At 38.6% G+C, this 20,253-nt stretch overlaps 1 protein-coding gene across 1 annotated transcript in view; it reads right to left on the bottom strand.

Annotated features, from left to right (window-relative positions):
* GRIN2B (glutamate ionotropic receptor NMDA type subunit 2B) overlaps positions 1–20,253 on the bottom strand; it is a 409,687-nt gene that overhangs the window by 279,116 nt on the left and 110,318 nt on the right. Inside the window, exon 2 of the mRNA XM_011375988.1 lies at positions 7,877–8,305. Within this exon, the coding sequence (XP_011374290.1) occupies positions 7,877–8,287 (411 nt within the window). The 5' untranslated portion in view covers positions 8,288–8,305. The remainder of the gene's footprint in view (positions 1–7,876; positions 8,306–20,253) is intronic.

The raw sequence follows: 20,253 nt of genomic DNA, 5'->3' as shown, positions 1-20,253 counted from the left end.
TTAAGAGGAAAAATCGAAATAACTGATGAGCCAAGGTCTTAGTTGTGGAGGACAGGTGAGGAGATTGAGCCAAGGGCACGAAAGCAGGGTTTGGTGTACACCAGGAGCAATGACAGGTTAGAGAGATTTGGGCTTTTGAATCACACTAACATTGGCTGAATTTCCAGGCTGTCACTTACTTCTTTTGAGAGACACTTGACTAAACCCCAAGCTGTTCTCAACCCTGCCCCCTTGCCACCTCCACCAGAAAGCCTCACAACACCCCTACCCAGACCTGGCCATGTGTCATTATTTGAGCTCATGAGATCAAGGTTAGGGAAGACTTTTCCTGATCTAATCCCCACCAGCTTGCTTCTCCTTCTTTGAGTGTAGACAGAATGCTTAGAACTAGGGTAAACCCCTCACAACCATGACAAAAATAACACAAGAGTCCCAGAGGTCAGGCCTGACATCGCTGAGTCACTGAATCACCTCCAGCAGTCTCCATCTCCAGTGCCTTGTTCTGAGATACCAAGCACCTATTTGTTTAAGCCACTACAAGTGATAGGTGCCTTGTCCAATAAGTACCTATTTGTTTAAGGTACTGCAAATTAATCACTACCTAAAGGTCTTGGGTAAAATAGTTAACCTCTCTGATCTACAATTGTCTCATCTGCAAAATAGAGACAGAATACAGGCCTCATAAATTCAATGAAAGAATTAAATGAAATAACATATATAAGCTCCTATAAAGTGACTAGCTCAGAGCTTGACAAAATTAAATGATCAATCAAGGTTAGTTCTCTTTTTCATTGTAACATCAAAACAACCCATGACAATATGGGTGTTCTTTTTTCCTGTAAGATAGAATTATAGCAATAAAATTTTTGTCCTTAAAAAATGAAATAAAAATAGAGTTTAATATTATTCCCATGCATGCTGGACCCTTTGAATCAAATATAATTTCGATGCTATATTTTTTTGATTCTACCGCAGAATAAAAATATAATTTTGAATAAAATACAGACTCTAATTTTTTTATTCTAACACAGAATCAAAATATAATTTTAAATAAAATGTAGATCTAACATGTAAGAATAAGGCAAAAAGAATCAGAGAAGTCTCAGAAAGAGGAATGAAAATATACTCTTGGTGTAGCAATCATAATTCAAGGAGTTTTTAAGCAACATCGCTGTAATTTATTTAAAAATTGGTTAGTGACATATAATAAATTAACTGCTTTCCTGTATCTATAACACATTGCCACTTTCTACCTAGTATCTTTAATATCTCATTCATTTAATAATTCACTTTTTCTTATATGTCAATACTTCCAAACCTATGAGTGACCCTGGATTCAAACACTGTTTCATTCTGCTATGCTTTCTGTTTTAATGCTCTTGACTTATCGTCATTGTTTCTCTCCTGTGTATATCAGGTTATCGACATCACTGTTATGTCTCTGCACTGAACGCTTTGTTAGGTCCCGATCATGTCACAATCAGTAATTGCACTGCCACAGAGGGGTCCCACTGAGTTGCTGTTTACCCACCAGGCCTAAAATGAGGGGTATTATCACCCCAAACTCTTCTCTGTTAGTTCACAGGAAAACATCAGGATCCCGTTTTCCTCAATTTTTTAGGTAAGGTCCGGCATATGAAAGTACAGAATAATGTATACTGATGGCCTCCTGTTTACCAAGCACTGGGTACAGTGCATCACAAGGCTCACTATGAACTAGATGTTATTTCGTCCCCATCTTAAAAACGGAAATTTTGAAGCTAAGTGTTTAAAGAGCACAACTAAGGTCATATTGGCTGGGAAGGCACAGAGCTCAAGCCTACTGGTTTCAAGGCTGCATTCTCTCCACACTGTGCCACCACCTTCCTGTAGATACTTCGTCACCTTCCTGGAGGATGTGTGAGAAGTGATGGCTCATATGTTACTTTCTAGCACCAAGCACCTTTATTTATGTGAATGCCTGAAGCGATTCTGAGGCCTCAGTATTTTTTAAGCATTAAAACTTCACCTGGACTTCAAGTGGTCAGTCTCTTAAAAGCAAACCCTAGCTCCAATTTTAAAAGAGAGAATATGTTGGCCAACAAGAAACACATTCTACTGAAACAGGTGGAAAAACTAAAATTCAGAGAGACTTGAAGCCTGCATCACTGCAGAGTTTAGTTTCTTAGCGAGAACTGCCCACCCACCTTCCCTCAAAGCACAGTTCAAGGAAGCAGGGAACATAGGAGAGGAGCACCTGACCTCCAGAGATGCATTTCGATCCTAGCTTTTTTTGGACTTCCTTGGTATGTGGGCTGGGAGCTTTGGAGTCAACCAAAAATGTTTTAAATTCAGACATGCTGGATTCAGATCCTAGTCCCACTATGTGACTTTGGCCAATGTACGTAAACTCTCTCTGATTTAGTTTCCCCAACAACCAAAGCAATAAGACCACTTACCTCGCAGAATTGTATAAGAATTAAAACGGTCCTTAACATCATGCCTGGCACAAAGCTGGCATATATACTGGCTTCTTTATTTTCTTGTCTTTCCCAAGTCTGTGTCTTAACTCTCCTCATCCAAGAAATACTATAATACCAGAGTTTGCTCTTGAAGTAGTCTATCCCAAGAAATACCATCTGATAAGTAACTAAAAGCAAGGTAAAAAACTAAAAGACACCAGGTTAGGGAAGAGGCACAGAGTAATGTATGAGTAGCATAGCCAGTTTGGTTTCAAGACTGTGTTGGATATGGAAACTCACACGAGCAACTGGAAGGCAATAGTTTATTTATTTACAATGTCACCCACTACTGCTGGCTCATCTACTCTCTCCAAACACATTGCTATTAGGTAGCGTGAGGTGAGAGGTGGAGAGAAGAGTAACAAGGAGAGCTGGAGAAGATGGGTCCAAAGAAGAGTAGGGGCCATCTTCTTAGCCCCAATTAGATTCCAAAATGTGGCCGCCTGTGCAGAAAATGAGAGTGCTATTCAAAGCATCAAGTCTCAGTCAAGTAAGTTAGAAAGGAGAGAATCATAGCAATAGAGTCCAGAGTAAGAATATTTTCACATATCTTTTAATGAGGAACAAGATGTGTCTCATGATGCATGATTTAGCTGGTATACCTCACTATAACCAAACCATCTATTTCCAGATCCTGACCTTTTACTCAGTATACCCCTTTCTCTTCCATTCTTGCAGGAGTAAAGAATGGATTATGCGTCCTCTTGCCTGACCTTACTAAAACTTCCACTTTCTGTTCTTTCCTACCTCCTGCCCAAGCCATTTTCATTGGCCCTAAAGCCAATAACAAGAGCTGTCAATAAGCCTGTCTTTCCCTATCACCGCAGCTTATTTCCCTCGCCTAAAGTATCTATTTGCACAGTACTTTTCCAGAATCTTCCAAATATTTTATTTCATTTTCTCTTCAAAATGTTGTAAAGTGGGTAGGGCAGAAAACAGAATTTAAATCTTAGAAACTGTAAGCTGTGTATCATGTAGCGTAAGTGATTTGTTTAACCAATTTCCAAAGCTCAAGACTTAAAATTCTTAGTTCAGTGCTTTTTGAGGCAGAACTGTATAAATAGGAAACACATGCTTCAGAATAGGTACTTCTGGGATTTGAATCCCAGTCCCATTGTTCATAAGCTGTGATGTCCTGGATTAGTTACTTAACCTCTCTGAGCTAAAATCTGAAAACCGAAGGAAGATTTCGACAAGTCAGCAGAGAAATCTCCTGGGAAGAAATGGAAATATGTTTAGCTTTCATTCATTAGTTGGATTCAGATGGGCATCCTAAGTCCAAGATCTCAGGGAGAATAAAAGCAATTATAACAAGGCAAAATAAAACAGACTTTTCATATTCGGGTAGGAAACTGCCAAAAATCGCTTCATACATTTTTAAACTGTCTCTGTTACTATTCTAAACAGTCTTTTGTTACAAGTGCCTAGCAGTTCTTTCCTCGTTACAGCTCTTCTATAACTGAACGTGCCCTTTTTGGCTATGGCATGGCTGTATCGCCCATGGGCCCCGGCTCCCCTGGTGGGGGAAATCCATAGATTCCATCCATGCTTCATAGCCATCTTCATAGTAGGAGAGAGGGGATTGGTCTCCAGTTCAGAAGTGTCTCTACTATTGGCCATGATGCTATTCGATTCCCGTTCTTTTCCTCTTTCATAAAATCTTTTCCCTTTCTTCAAACTGTTCCATATACCTTTGGCTTAGCCTACTGGACGCTTAGGGAAGCATCTGCTATGCATTATCTCATTTAATCTTCAACAACCCTATAATGGATATATTATTATACCCATTATACAGGCAAGGAAACTAAGGTTTAGAGGAAGTAGTTGGTGTGTAGTCCAATTTCCATTCCTAGAAAGCGATGCTAAAATCCACTCTGACTCCAAATTCTGAGCTTTGAACAGTTCTCCACTACTGACTTCCAGGCTTCTTTTAGTCATGGTATAAAATGCATTTCCTCGGTGGGAAAGCAGAGCACTAATTAAAGTTTATACTGATTAATTAGCATATGCAAAAAAGTGAATACACACTATCTGACCAGGTGCTGAACCTGTACCTCACTACTTTTGTCAAAAATCTTTATAATCTGCTCTCTTTCTTCTATCACAAACTCCTTGAATTAGAAACTTTATCCCTGTAATGCAATCTTCTACAAGGACACTTAATAAGTGGATTTTATTTGAAACAAACAACCAAATTAAACAAATAAACAAACAAACAAACAAACAAACAAACAAGTTAAAATGGAGTGGCAATTACCCATCTCCTAGAAGCAAGAAGCAAAATGGAATATTTATCATCCTTCACATGGTGACTATACCTTAAAGACTATGCCTCAGACGTAGTGAAGCTGTGTTTCTTAGATTTTCTACATCAGTTCTTCTTTCAAATGTTTTGTCCTATTGCCCCATACTTGATTCATAGTTGTCAAACTCTGTGTCCTCATTCTTTGTTTATAAAATGTGGTCATGGTACTTAAAAATAAACTTCTACTTTAAAAAACTGACCTTAGAATCTGAGGTGTTTTATTTTTGAAACTTGCCCCAAAAGCTCATTTCTCTGAGATCTAGAAGACTCTTTTTACTTGCCTTCATGCAAATCCTTTCAGCCTGCGAACGTTTCTCTGCACGGCTCCCTGGCACGGTGGCCCGGCTGCCCCTCTCAGTGCTGGTGGTCCCTTCTGCATCCTCCTCTGCAGCCACCAGATACCCATTCAGGCATCTAACCCCTTATGACTGAGCTTTTAACTTCCCGGCTTCTATGTTATCGGGACCTCCTCTTTTCTTCTTTTTCCTCTGTCTACCTACCTTTTAGAAACTCTTCTTTCCAGGTCAAAAGTCAGTTGGTATTATTAAGGCTATTTTAGAAAACAACCTAACCATCACTGACCACCTCCTTTGTTTGATGGAGAGAGAAAGAAAAGACAAGATGGGATATTTGGGTGTGGATGCAATAGGGGGAGGAATAGGGGAACGAGATCGGGGGATCGCACAACAGTGACCTGGAAGAATCTACCTCACTGGCTTCAATCCTCCCTTTCCCCCGAGAAGTAGTAACCAACGGGCCCTCTATGCAACTGTGCTACACCTATGCGCCACGTCATTTCACGTCTTCATCCATTCTCTACTTTCTTTAGATTCCAGTACTGCCATTATGAATCAATGGATGAATTACTTTTATCCAGATAACATCCACCAGAGTGCTGTATAACAGAGGAGAAAATAAGGAATAGGAAGGTATGTAAGACCTTAACCAGCCTCTTCATTTTCTTGAGAAGCAATAGAGCACGTGGCCCTTGGAGCCAGCAACCAGTGTTAAAGTCCGGGCTGCCACGTACTAGCTACATCATTTTGGATATGTTATTTAACCTTTCTGAGCCTCAGTTTTCCCAACTGTCAAATGGAGATAAATAATACCACTTAGCTCACTGGGTTGTTAAGAGTATTAAAGAAAACAATGCAGGCAAAGCATTAAATAAAATGCATGCAAAGCACTACGTGTTCAGCATATGGTAAACACTCTAGAGCACTTAAGATGCATCAGTGAACAAAAGAGCCCAGTCTCTCCACATGGTCTGCATCTTAGTTAGTATTATTATGCATTTGTTAGAGACACAACAGAGAAGCAATCGGCCAGTTTAACCAAAAACCATTTATACTGCAGCTGGGGGCAGAGGTGGGGTGGGGTGGTGGTGGACCGAAAAGAACATATATTGCACAATAGCCGACATAAGAAAAAAAATCACTTTCACCTGTCTTGCTCTCAAAATAAGTAAACACTTATTTCTGATTTAAAAATTTGACTCATCCTTCTTGCCATTTTTCAGTGCCATATTGTACCCTCATTTTCTAAGGAGAATGATGTTAACAGAAACTCTACCTGAAGTAAAAACTCAGTAGGTTTTCCCAGTCAGTCTGTATTTTCCATTCTGCTTAAGTTTATCCCGCTTCCCTTAGTATGGGCTCCTTGTGCCAGCATTTGATTCTAACAGTTTTACCCTTTCAATATCTTTCTCATATGCTCCTAAAGTTCCTCCACTTAGTACTTTGCACTTGACCTTTTCTGGACTATTTATAATAAAGGAAGCTCCAACACAGACACTAGTCATCTCTGCCTGCTGCCGACAGATGGCAATAGTGATCGTGCAAGGTGATATTTTCCTCTTAAACCTTGTGCTGTGGTGGTTCTCTACTGGCCAAGGAGCAGGCCCGTGGTGTCTGTGCTAGGTTCTGAGGGGTTTACAAACATTATTAACCCTAGAGCACATCTTTTAATTACAAAATTAAAGGGAGTTTTGAAAGTAATGCTAGCAAGTATAAGATGACAATGCAAAGGTAGAAATAATTTTAAAACTCTAAGTGATGAAAAATAAATACTGTACTTGTAGTGAAATAATCATCCTGATAGAAATAACTGTAAAGGACAATATATAGTGAGAAGTGCTGAACCTAAGCAATAAGCAATTAAGGGAAAATAACTGAATAAGTAAAAAATGTAAAAAACAAAAAACAAAAAACAAAAAAGCCATAACTACAACAAAACACTTCCTGCAGTTAGAGAAAAAGCATCAATGTCATATCTGATATTAAGGTTGGGTAATGTAGGAGAGACTAGGATTTATTTGAAGATTTAAAGCAGTGTTTCTCAGCCTTAACTGCACAGTAGAATTATCTGTAGAGCTTTTCAAACTCCTGAACCCCAGGCACTACCCTAGGCCAATAATCAGACTCTCTGGCAGTGGGAGTCAGGCACTGGTAGTATTGAAAGCTCTTCAGGGGATTCCAATGTGCAACCAGGGTTAAAAACCATTGCCTTCAAAACTAAGCACAGGGAAAATGCAGCTGCTACTGACTGTACAGACTAAAATCTATTCAAATACACAGATCGAAGTGTGACGAGTGTGGACTACCTCAGCACAAAGTACTTCTCTACGGCATTTGTATCTTCAAGGAGAGAAATTACCTGCCTCAAAGGATTTTTCTCTTTATGTTCTTGAAATTGGTATTGGTGGAGAACATGTATCATCAAGGAAGAATAGGGCACACCTTATTTTAAAGTTTTGAAGTAGCTATCCATGTGCGTATTTGAAGAAAATAGATCACAGTGCTATAAACTTCAATATCTCTTAGTCATTTCAGTGAATCCATTTACAAACAAACGAACACACAAATCCAATCAAAAGTATAGGGGCTTCTAGATACCAGCACCTTTCTCTCACTTTTGTCTCCAAGCTGTTAGACTAACTCTTGGTCTATTCATTCTTCAGTGAATTCTGGTGACCTTCCATCTTTCATAACTAAGTTTTGCATTAAAACGAATGCATCATTTAGATCTTAATTCAAACCACCCAGGTTCCTCTCACTGCAGCCGCTTTTACCTTATCTGCCATTATCATCGAGGATCCTCCGTGGATGCCCAGGATAGGGGTGAGAGTCTGGGCTGAAATGAAGTCAAGGATCTGGGCGATGGCTTCCTGGTCTGTGTCATCAGCAAACACCACCCCTTGGATCTTCCGGTCAGACATGAGATCACAGATGCGGGTGATGATGCTCTTTGGGTCCGTCTCATTCATGGCTACCAGCTCTACACGGGGCACCACAGAGAGATGGTGGAAATCATCTTTCTCGTGGGCATCCTTGATGGCCACCTCGTCTGAAGTGCCCACGAGGATGACAGCAATGCCAATGCTGGGGGGGCTCTTCTGAGAACGAGCTCTGCTGCCTGACACGGCCAGGACAGCCAACACCAACCAGAACTTGGGAGAACAGCACTCTGCTCTGGGCTTCATCTTCAATTCGTCGACTCCCTAAAAACACAAAGACAGAGTGGTTAAATTACGACCTACATTATGTGACCTGTCTTTGAAGAGGCTAGATACTACCAGTCAAGAGCCTTAGCTCCTTTCACTGAACATCAAACCCAGTTTCTATCTTCTAGCCTAGTCTCTTATCTCTTGTGTGTGCTCAGCAGAGTGAGAAGGAAAAAAAAAAAAGAAAACTTTCAAAAGCATCAGAAATCCTTGAGCAAGACAATAAAAAGATGCTACTGCCATAACCATCAGCGGCAAACAGACAGAGACAAATGAGGGAAAGAGGATACAAGTGGTCCAAGCCATCATGCCAAGTGCACAAACGCGGGAGTCTCCAAGAGGGAGTCTTGCCGTCAAACCTTTAACTGTTCCTGGGCCATGGGGATGGCAGCGGCCAGGCAAAGTGAGCAGCAAAATGGGCTCAGCAGAGGCTAGCAACAAAACACGGTCTGGAATAGCTGGATATAGAGAGCTATACATCAGCCCCCCATTCTTGCTGCCTTTACTTTGTGTTCACCTCAAAGGGGACAAGAGCCTGAAAATTCTTCAGCAACCCTTCCAGTATCTGCCTCCTAACACTAAATCAACAGAAGCGACCAACACGTGGGTATTTAAAAAAAAAAACAATCTCAGTTGATCCTTACAATAACCTAATGTGGGGGATAATAAAGATATTATTATCCCCATTTTATAGATGTGGAAGCTAAGGCTCAAAGAAGCTACAAAGTCCAAAACCATGACCCAATTATGTGAAACAAATATGAATCCAGTTCTGACTTTTAGGCCATTTTGCATTCCAACATATGTACACCACACTGCCTTTCACATCATGCATTATTACAAGGAATAGTTTTATTCTGATTTGTTTATGAATGAAAGTTTAGTGATTTGGACAAATACTACTGTTATCTGCAGTAATGTTAGAGACAGTTTTGAAATATTTTCCATGGCATCCTATCGTAGTGACTTCCCTGAAATGACTGATTCCATGTTTGCATACAATGTGCCACCTTTTACCTACATCACCTTTTACCTCCAGCCTTCTTATTCGACATATGCCCCTAAATCTTACACCATGCACCAGACCGAGGACACAGCTCTCTTTAGGGCTTGGTAATTTCTCCTTCATGTCTCGCCACTCTCAAAGAGCTCCTCTTATTTAAACAGAACTGGCCCTGCTTAGGGTGTTTTGATTTGTTTTAAATAATAATTTATTGTACTTCTATTATGTGCCGTGTACTGTGTTCAGCATTTCCTCATGTGCAATCTCTTTAGTCTTCGTTGAAACTCTATAAATGTCATTTTTTCCTCGTTTTTTCAAATGGAGAAACTGAAGCTCAAACAGTTACATAATGTTCCCGAGGTCAATAAATACCGGCATGCCAATACATAAGCAGAGCATTTTTACACTCCAAGGAAATATTCTATACGCTGCACCTCAAACCAGAACCAGAGATTCTCATTCTTCTTCAAAGAGAGAGCGCAATTAAGGGTGAAAATGCTGCCTGATATCCCCTGCTTGTTTGAAAAAAAAAAAATTAAGATATTAGTGACCTAAAACTTTGAGATTTCTTAGCTAAGAAAAGAAAATAATAATGATGGTGTTGAATAAAGAAAGACAGGGAAGTATTCATGCCAGGCAGACTGACTGCAAAGAGTATTTAATGATTCGGGAGTAAGATGCTAGGGACATTTTGTGGCTGAAGGAGCACAAAATCCAATCCAGTTCTTGGCAGAAAACATTTTGGAACTCTAGCTGTTGTAGTCATCCTTCCACATTGCCAAGGAGGAGACTTGTATTGATCACCTTGTCTATCTCCTGCAGAAAAGACGAGTGGCTCAGTGGTTCACAGCTAAGCAAAGTGTACTGCTGACAGTTTTGTTTTACATGTCTCTGTGGAAACAGAGAATGACTACATTGGCCCTGGATGCCCATGCTGATGAACTAACTATACTCAATCTAGCAGGAGAGCTGGGGCCTGAATTCCTCCTCCCAGAGCTAAAAACAGAGCAGCACTATATAGAGTTGGACAGCACTAAATATTCAGAGCAGACAGATGGGTTTAGCATCTCAAAGAGCTGTTAGCAAAATAATAATAATCTGTTCATTTTCAAGGACTGGTTCTCAAGGAGAACCAAAAGATTTAGAATTTGGCAAAACTAGCAGCTAACTTCATTCCGACGGGATTCTAATCCCACAGTTATAAGTCACTAAATCAGATTCCTTCACATTGAAAAGTGGTCCACTCTGCCATGACAGTTTGTTAACTTTAATGCACTCTACACTCTCCCACTTTGATGTTTTATTTGCTCTCTTTAAAATATCTCGTGTTCTTCTATTTTTTCCTCACACAATTTATTACACTTTGTTATGCAATGGCTAGTTGTGACATTCAAAGAATAGAATCTGGTTTTCCTAAGCATCTCTTTTATACTCAGGATAGAGCAAAGCACTTTACAAAGCAATACATTATGGGAGATACCAGTAACTGAGGGACTGTAAGACAAAGAAGTGGCTTTGAATACAAACTCGATTTCACACATTAGCTAGGAGTTAGCTGAAAGAAAACATGTAGTCTAAGATAAGCAAATTGGTTTTGCTACCTTTCACAGACAGACCACAGTTTGTCTTAATGCACCTGCTCTATGAAGCTTTGCCCACTCTGCTCCAAGGCTCTTCACCCTCCCCTGGTAGAACTGAGCGCTATTTCCTTTTGGCTCTCGCTATAGCCTGTAAGTGTTTATCCAAATACCCGTAATAGTTCATTTTAATTACATGATTATGTATCTGCCTATCTTAACTAATTGGTAATCTCCCAGTGAACAGGGACCTTTTAGTTCAGTAAGCATTTACTGAGCACCTACCTATTGCCTAGCAGACACTGTTATTGGTGTTGGGATGCAACAGACATAGGCTCTACTCTTCACAACCAGTCTAGAAGAAAATACAGACTCACAAAGATGACTTTGACCTGTTTCTATTTGCATTTAGGGAGTCTAGCGAGGCCTCGTATACATTAGGGAAGGTCTCAATAAATGGTAGCCACTGAGTTTCTACCATTATAAAATTGTCGATATTTAACTATTTTTACTTATAATGGTAACCTATTTTATATATTATATATTTATAGTAACATTTTACCTATAACTTACCATATGCCAGACACTATTATTGCCAGGTAATTTTCACAGTGTTAAATCACATATAAACATTATAAGTCATAGTTTTTCCCTATATTACAAATAAGACAACCGATCTGAGAGGTTAAGTACATGGCCAAGATCGCACAGCTAATAATGGATGTCATTAACTTTCAAACCAAAGTTTATCTGTCCCCAAAACCCTTGCTCTTTCCATTCTGCTGCCTCTCAGTATATATGAGTATATGAATGAATGAAAAAATGAACAAATGAATGAATAATATCACCAACCAAAAACAAACTGCATTCTAATAGCAGTTCTACATTAACTAAGTGCCTGAGGATGGGCAAGTCACCTCATCACTGTTTCTATATCCTCATCGGTAAAATCAGGATAATGTACCTAACCTACATACCTAAAAGACTTTTGGTGAGGATCAAATAATAATATGGAAGTGCTTTGAAGAATATAAAATACTCTATAGATGCAAAGGATGTTACATTTAAGCCTTTATAGAAGTTGTTCAAGGATTCTAGCTATTTATGGAAGCACAAAGTCAGCATGTGGGAGGTGGGGGTGACAGAATGGCAGACATAGGCTGAGAGGAATGTTAAGAGGAACCTTACAGAAGGCAAGTGATATTAGTTCCCTGACGGTTATAACTCCCTGGAGAAGATGTCATAATGGCTTCAGAGTAGCAGCAAACTCTACTGACAGCTGGTAAATTGTGTAGCAGAACACAAGAGTCATTTAGGCCAGGGCCAGTAAGGAGAATCAGTGGAGCTCAGGACCCCCAAATCATGCCCTAAATTCAGGCACTACAGTACATGAGCAGAACCAACAACAAAACAGCAGGATTAGAGACAACTGTTCATCCCTGGTGCTCCACCTCCTTGAAGCTTGAGATGAGTGGTCCCTAGATCTATAACAAGCAGAAGACCATGACAGCCTATGTTCACGCCTACAATTGGTGCACGGTAACAGTTGGAACCATCTGTACTTTGCTGCCCACAGTAGACTACAAGGGAAGACACATCTGAGTAAGAAGCTGGGACAATTCTGTCCTCAGAAAAAAAACTGAGTCCTGGGGCAACCTCCACAGGAAGGATAAAATGTGATTTAATAGATGATTAAGTCAAATTTTCCAAGTATCATCCTTTATTGCAGTCAGGACTCTATTTGGTGTAACCCAATTAAGGAGACTGTGGTTAGAATATGATAGGCAGTGAGTAAAATGAAGATTAAAAGTGTCAAAACTATGCATCGAGTCAGTTTCCCAAGCTACAATAAAGACAGAAAGCTAGGACACTTAGGCCTTAAAACCTGTTACTTTAGAGAACGTGGGGAAGCAAGGAATCTCATACAGTATAAGTTAAGTGAAGTATAACTGAGTAAAACCTTTTTTGGAGGTCAATGTGGGAAAATTTATCAAATTTTTAATATTAAGACAAAATTCAAAGGTAAAAATATCAAATAACAATGAGATATGTCACACACTAATACCAAGTAACAATGAGAAATGTCACACACAATACCAAGAACATATATGAATCTAAAAATATAAGCTTAACATGTGTAAAGCAATAGCTAAAATTACCCCGGAGATTGAGAAATGAATTCAACAGACAAAATATAAACAAAGACATAAACAATGAAAAAAAATGCATGAGTAATAAGCTTGAACTAGTTCAGCTATCTATAAATATACAACAGAGACTACATATTCTTTTAAGTATGTGGAAAACACTAAGTCTACAAAAATGCCTCAATAAATTCCAAAGAATCAATATGAAACAATTGCTATTTTTCTATAATGTGGTTAAGTTACAAATGAAGTTTGGAAAGGTAGCTTAAAATATCACATGTCCAAAACTTTTAAAGAACTTGCGATTAAATAACATAAAACTTAAGGAGGAAATCATAAGAGGAAATTATAAAGATTCCTTTGAACAGAATGACAATATAAATATTAAATATCGAAATTCCTAGAGCAAAACTAAAATAGTTTAAAGAGAAACCTATGCCTTTAAATTCACTTTTAAGGAAATGTTAAAATGAAAGATAATTGTAGCTAAATTTTCACTTACTGAACAATTAACAGAGTCAACCCGAAGAAGGAATTAAATAGTAAAGACTAAAGGACACCAAAGGCAAAGAAAAGGGGAAAAAAATTTGATCCTTTAAGACTACAATAGACAAAGTTCTGACACAACCAATCAAGGAATAGAAAAAAATGCAAATGAAATTCATAATGAAAAAAGGTAAAATAGCAACATATACAATAGAAACTTAAAATAATAAAACAATATTATAAAAAACGGCTGCTTGTAAATTTAATGTAGAAATACATAATTAAAATAGCAAAAAGCAGTTCAAAAGAAAACGTGAATATAATAATAACTGCTCAAGAATATAAAATGGTTAGCAAAGGCCCCCAATCCTAATCCACTAAAAACCACCCCCACCCCTACTTCCCACTCGACCACCCAATATCTGCCAAAATAAAAGGAAGTAAAACAGGTATACGTGGTTTTATAGATGAAGTCTACCTAACTTTTAAGAACTGAGCCTTGCTTGTATAAACTGAACAAAACAGAAAAAGAAGGAAAGCTTAATTCTAAATCCAAGTGATTGTAGTATAAGAAGAAATTATCATTGCTCCCTTTCACTTATGAACATAAAGGGAAAAAAGCTAAACAAAATATTAGCTAATCAAAACAAATAGTATCTTTTAAAAATAACATGACCAAGTGTGGTTTGTACCAGAAATGCAAGGATGGCTTAACTTCATACTATACATCAAAATAATTCACCACATTAGTGGACTAGAGGAGATATTTATACAAATATCTCAAAAAATGAAAGAAGCACATTCATTTAATGAAAATAACTATTTACGACATAAATGTTAAAATGTTTTTTAAAAACTTGTTGATAATAGGAAAGGAAAGAGATCATCAACCTTTTCCTGGTTAAGAGTAAATACCAAAAACTCTTGATCACATCCTTTTTGATATTGAGAAAAAGGCAAAATTAGTGCTGTCACTGCCATTGGAGATTCTGGTCAATCAAGTAAGTTAAGGAAACAAAAGTTTTAAGACTGGGAAGGAAAGAGAAAACAACTAGCATTATGAAAACATAATATGGTTAGCTAGATAGAAAATCCAACAGAATTTAAAAACTATTAGTATTAATTTGAGTGGAGCAAGGTTGCTAGATGAATGACACTCTTAGAAAAACATCAATAGCTCTCTTTTAACCAATTGAAAATATAATAGTTATAACAGCAAAAGCAACTATAAATTATTTAGCAACTAACTTAAAGACTGCATAAGACCTCTAACAGAGAAATTTGAAACTCTACTAAAGGATATGAATGAAGACCTGAACAATGTAATTATATACCACATTCGCAGATATATAGTAACATAATATTATAGAGTTCTATTTTCTCCTGAATTCACCTGTAACTTCAAGGCAATTGCTATCAAGATAGCAGTAAGATTTTTAAAGAAATTTTATTAAATTATTCTAACATGCATAAGGAAGAATAAAGGTATACAAAGAACTAAATAAACAAGATGTCTCTATATAAATCAGTAATAAAAATACACCATGAACTAAGAAGTATGATGAACCCAACTCCACAGAACAGACCCAAGATACAATTATTTCATTAACATATTTTTAAAATGTTAAGTTACAAGTCAATTTTAGGTTTTAATTTATACTTTCTAAATTAAGATTTACAAGACCAGTGCAAATGTTGATCCAAAGAGGTGTTTTTGAATCAGAATGCTTAGCTTAGACAATAAATGTATTAACCAACCATCTAAAGCAAGGGTGTGAGTACTACAGATGTCAAACATCTACCATCTAACCCCATTCTGATGTATGAGACCAATATCTATGTCTAATAAATGAAATACAATGCCATCTACATATGCACGTTTTTTGGAAACCCAATTTCAATCCTCTAAATCCACTGAAAATCTGCTAAACATCACCTAAACATCATCTGAACCTGTCAAAATAACATATAAAAGGCAACAACCTTTGATTTCAGTTGACTTACAACCTAAAACCTCTCTGATTATATTCCTCCTCACACTATTACTATCATCCATTACTTTTTCAGAGCTCTGAGCTCCCTTGCTCCCACTCTTTCTTCAGAAAGGAACAAAGTAAGAAATCCCGGTGGTCTGGGGAGTGGAGGCAGGTGCTGAGACTGTGTGCCTATGAAACCAGTAAAGAAAGAAAAGTCTACCCGGACATTCTACAAACATGCCGAATCCATTTTTTAAGTAGTGATTGACATGGCAATACACAGTGCTCCTTGGTACTGTTGGGGCATTTACTTATCTAAATGCACCCCTGTGTGGAGCTAACCCAAAATTCATTTCAACATATCGTATCCACAGCGAATAAAGAGAAAATCAAAGAAAATAGAGCCTTAGTTAAGTCACTTATGGGGAAGTGTTTGATCAAAGAAGAGCAGAATAGATAAGAGAGAGAAATGATACAGGTAAAAATTATCCCAGCAGATGAACCATCAAGTCCTCCTACATACTGCAGGGAGGGATGCCCTACCAAAGACCACCAGTCCCTTAGACCCCTATGATGGCCTCATCATTGCAAAGGCTAATAATAGGGCATTGAATTTCTTGGCAGAAAAATTATTCTGCTGCATAAGAGCCTTCTTGTTCTTATTTAGTCCAAGCAGACCTACCACCTGAGCTCCTTCCTTGCTCTGCAATACTTCTAAGTACCTAAATCCAGGCTTTTCTGTCTGAGCTGTTCTTTCCCACTGTATGCACGAAGCAGAAGTATCACTTCTACAGTCACCTAAGTTCTTAACATAAGAGCTGTACAGGTAACTAATAAAGGATTATAAATCACTTCATATATGTACATTTTAATAGAAATTCATAATACAAACATAGGTGATTATCTGTACTCTTGCCAGCGACAACCACTTACGGTTTTTTTTTCCTGTAATATTCTGCAAGAGCAGACACCAAAATTGTTCAAAGTTTCTATTCTAACATCTGCACACGGTTCTTAATTATAATTAATTTATATGCCTCAAAGGACGGTGTGGGCAGCCCTGCTGAATTCCAAACCTTTTAAAAATGGATTCTGATTATTAGCATTTGGCAGCAGATTAGGGCAATTGCATGTATGGGTTTAACAGCAAAATAGCATTTTCGAGTGTTAATAAAAATTATTGGCTTGTCACTGACTATTAATATGGGGGATGAGCAGTGAAAATGGGTAGTGGACAATATAAAGAGAAGCACATGAATGGGGCAGCAAGGAAATCACAACTGGGAAGGAGGTCAAAGGAAGACAGCACAGCGGGAGGGCAACAGAGAGCCAGGGATGGAGCACAGGCCACCAGACCTATAGGCATCTACCCAGAAAACACTGGTGTTCTGAGCCGCAGATAAAAATTTTTTGCTAGAGCAGATTTAAAACTGGGGTGTTAACAAGGGCCATTTCCAAGTCTCCCAGATAATCTGCTCTACTGCCGAAGTATATGCCAAGCCACTGCAACCCTCAACAAAACCCCTTCTGCAAATCCAGCAATAATAACAGAGTAAAGCTCTGGAGTTGAGAACACAAGTTTTACATTTACTCTTAACTTGTTATGCAATCTTGAATCAGTTTCTTTACCTCTCTGACCCTCGGCTCCCTCATTTGTAAAACGGGAGGTAATAACTGCTGTCACAGGATTACTGTGAAGACTGATTCACTTGATAAATGTTTAGTGAATGTTTTCCATGTGCCAGGGAGTTGCTAAGAGATGGGCTCCAACACTGAATGGGATCCAACCTACAAGAAGCCTTTAACCTAGCGGCCAGAGACGGACAAACGGGAATAAAGAACAATGCGCTGAGTTATAATAGAGCATGCCCCGTCACCATAGGAGGCCACCTAACACTGTCTGGGAGATCAAGAGAGTAACAAGCTACGTGCTAACCAATGAGCAGTAAATACTAATAAAAATAACAGACTGAAATGGCAAAAATAATAAAATATTAGTTAGAAGTGTATTATAATACGGTAAAGAAGTCAAGGACCTTGAAGTCAAAAGATCTAGAATTGAAACTTGGCTTTCACACTTACTTCCCTTAAAGGGAGGGGAAGCAGTAACTTAAATGATCTGGACCTCATTTTCTTCACTATAAAATGCGGATTATCATCCTCACCTCACAGAGCTGTTGTGAATATTAAACAATTTACTTGAAAGCATCTAGCGAATAGCAGGTACTTGATATTTATTCATTGAATGTGAATATACTCTGTTCAGAGGCAGATAAGGAGCTTCTCTTGCCTTGAATTACTTAGAAGAGAGTCAGACTCCTTCTGCCGCCCCGCCCCCGCCCACCGCCCTCTCCAGCTTTAGTACAATTTCTACTGACCTGAGAAATAGGTTGTTTTAAAAAGTTAGCCTATAAGTAAATACTTGACATCCAATATAAACAATTGTTAAAATAGATTTTAAATCCTGGAGCCAGCCCCTACTCTCCAATCTCTGCCTACCAGCCACCAAACAGCCACCTAATTTTGTGCAAAGTAATACAACTACAACAAAATAGCCATTTAGTATCTTTGAAATCTATACCTTTACTCAGTAACAGTGATTCTCTCTGAATATAAGAAAGAAGAACCCATCCTCACTATCATGGCTGGTAAGATAGCTTTTCTTGCAAACCCTGATGAAGGGAGGGCAAGGATTACATCTGCTTCCTTTATCTGTCTTCAGTACTTAGCAGAATGACATATGGTAGGTGCTCAATAGACATGTGTTGATGACATTAATGAATGAACCAATGAATAAGTACCTAAGAATACCAATAATGATTGCCTCTCTGCATCTCTGCTGACACATAAATGAAGGCACTGTTCTCGGTCCTTCACCCCCAAGGCTTATAACATGAATGGAAATATTATAAACACCAAAACCATTTCCAACTTCTTGATATTATGCAGGGATCATTCCTAGGTCACTGTTGTTAGCTGATAATTGCCTGTGTATCTGAGTGTTTATTTGTACATGTACATATGTGTGTAAACCAATGCCTATACGAGAGATACACTTTTATGTGTACAAGTTAGCTCTCTTTCCCTTGGTCTTTGAGATCTAAGATGGTTCTACTGATGAAGTATGGCATCCAAACATGATTCAGCCTTCATGCAGAGCCTAGGTCTAAAACAAGACTCTGAGGCCATAAAAGACCTTGAAGAGAATCAATAGGGGAAAAAAGCCATACCATTTGAGCTGGCTGGTTATCAGGCTGACTCTGGATGCAGTCTTAACATAAAATGCCATCTTTATTAATGCCATCAATATACACATTTGTTAATCACACAACCAATCATACTCAAACTCTGAATTCACTTAAACTCCTCTAATATCACATGTGGAATTGAGCATCTACTCAAAGAATTAGTTAAAACATACCTTCGAATTTCACTTGCCCTTCCTCCTCTCTCTCCCTTCCTCTCAAATTACTGTAAAAGAAGGATGCTGTAGTAGCAGGGACACAGAACTGAGGACCAGGAAACCTCAGGCCCTCTTACAATCCTGCCACTGACAAGCCATGGAGCTTAGAATTACACAACCTCTCTGCGGCTCAATTTCTTTATCTTTGAAATAAGAGATGAACTGGTTGTTCTCCGAGTCTCTTCTAAGTTTAAAATTCTGTGACTCTTCCATTCTACCCTCAAGATCAACCCTCTACTCTTCTTTGAACCCTGGGAGGCAGACCTGTTTGGAGTACATCAATGGACTTTCTAGTCCTCTGGTGTCCAGTGGGTTTGATCGATAAAGAGCACAAGCAAGAACTCGGAGGGAATAAGAAGGTCGAGACTGGGGTATTTACTCTCCATGCTTCTTCCCTGTGGGTTCCCCATGGGTTGGATGTATCACTTGACTGAAGGTCACGGCTTCCATGAAATGCCCCTCTCCACATTGCTCTCTCTACACAGCTCCCCCTCCGGATTCCAGAAATCACTCCCACTTTCCTCCTTTGTTACTGCAGATGGTGGTAACCCCACCAAGCTGCTTCTAGCTCCAGGACACTGTACTACTTCTTGTGGTTTTCGTGTGCTGCCCACACCTTGGTAAACAGTCTTTTTTCAAAACTCTGTTTTCGAAATTAAACCATTTGAGGATGCTGTTTCCTACTCTGACCATAAATGATACAGATTCCTCCTGCATTCCACAATAATGACTAGGAACCTCTCTGGTTCCAAATGGCAAAAGCAAGACCTGAATTCCACTGCTATGTGCCTCTGAACAAGGTATGGCTTCTCATGATAACGCTTCCTACTTATCCTCGGGTCCCGGTTAGCAGCATAATGAGCAGAAATGCTCTCCAGGTGCCTGGCCCTCTCTAAAGAATGGATAAACATCTGTAGAATATTTCAGGAGAACAGCCTTGGGGAGCCAGCATTTTGAGAGTGAGGAATGTAAAAGCATTGGAAATCAGAAAAATACACCAAGCAATTATCAGAATGACTACAAAGCACAGTCCAGAGAAAGGCAGAGCATTTTCATGAAGGAAAATGTGTTCGTTAAATGGGATTTTATATTACTAATGAAACAAACTGGTAATGATGCCCTTATTTCCTTTCTTTCTTCTCTTTGATTTGGTTGGAATCTGCGGGTTCATGAAAAAATTGAGTTTTAGAACTGATTTTCACTGTCAAATTATAAGCCAAAATGTAAACTAAGAAATACAGCAATATGAGAAAACATAAAGGAGTTATTTCAGGAAAATATATGACAGTTAAC

The sequence above is a fragment of the Pteropus vampyrus genome, unplaced genomic scaffold, assembly GCF_000151845.1.
Source record: "Pteropus vampyrus isolate Shadow unplaced genomic scaffold, Pvam_2.0 Scaffold283, whole genome shotgun sequence".
In the NCBI taxonomy this organism is placed as follows: Eukaryota; Metazoa; Chordata; class Mammalia; order Chiroptera; family Pteropodidae; genus Pteropus; species Pteropus vampyrus.
The sequence above is the reverse complement of the archived record's forward strand: the minus strand, read 5'-3'. Positions and strand labels throughout refer to the sequence as shown.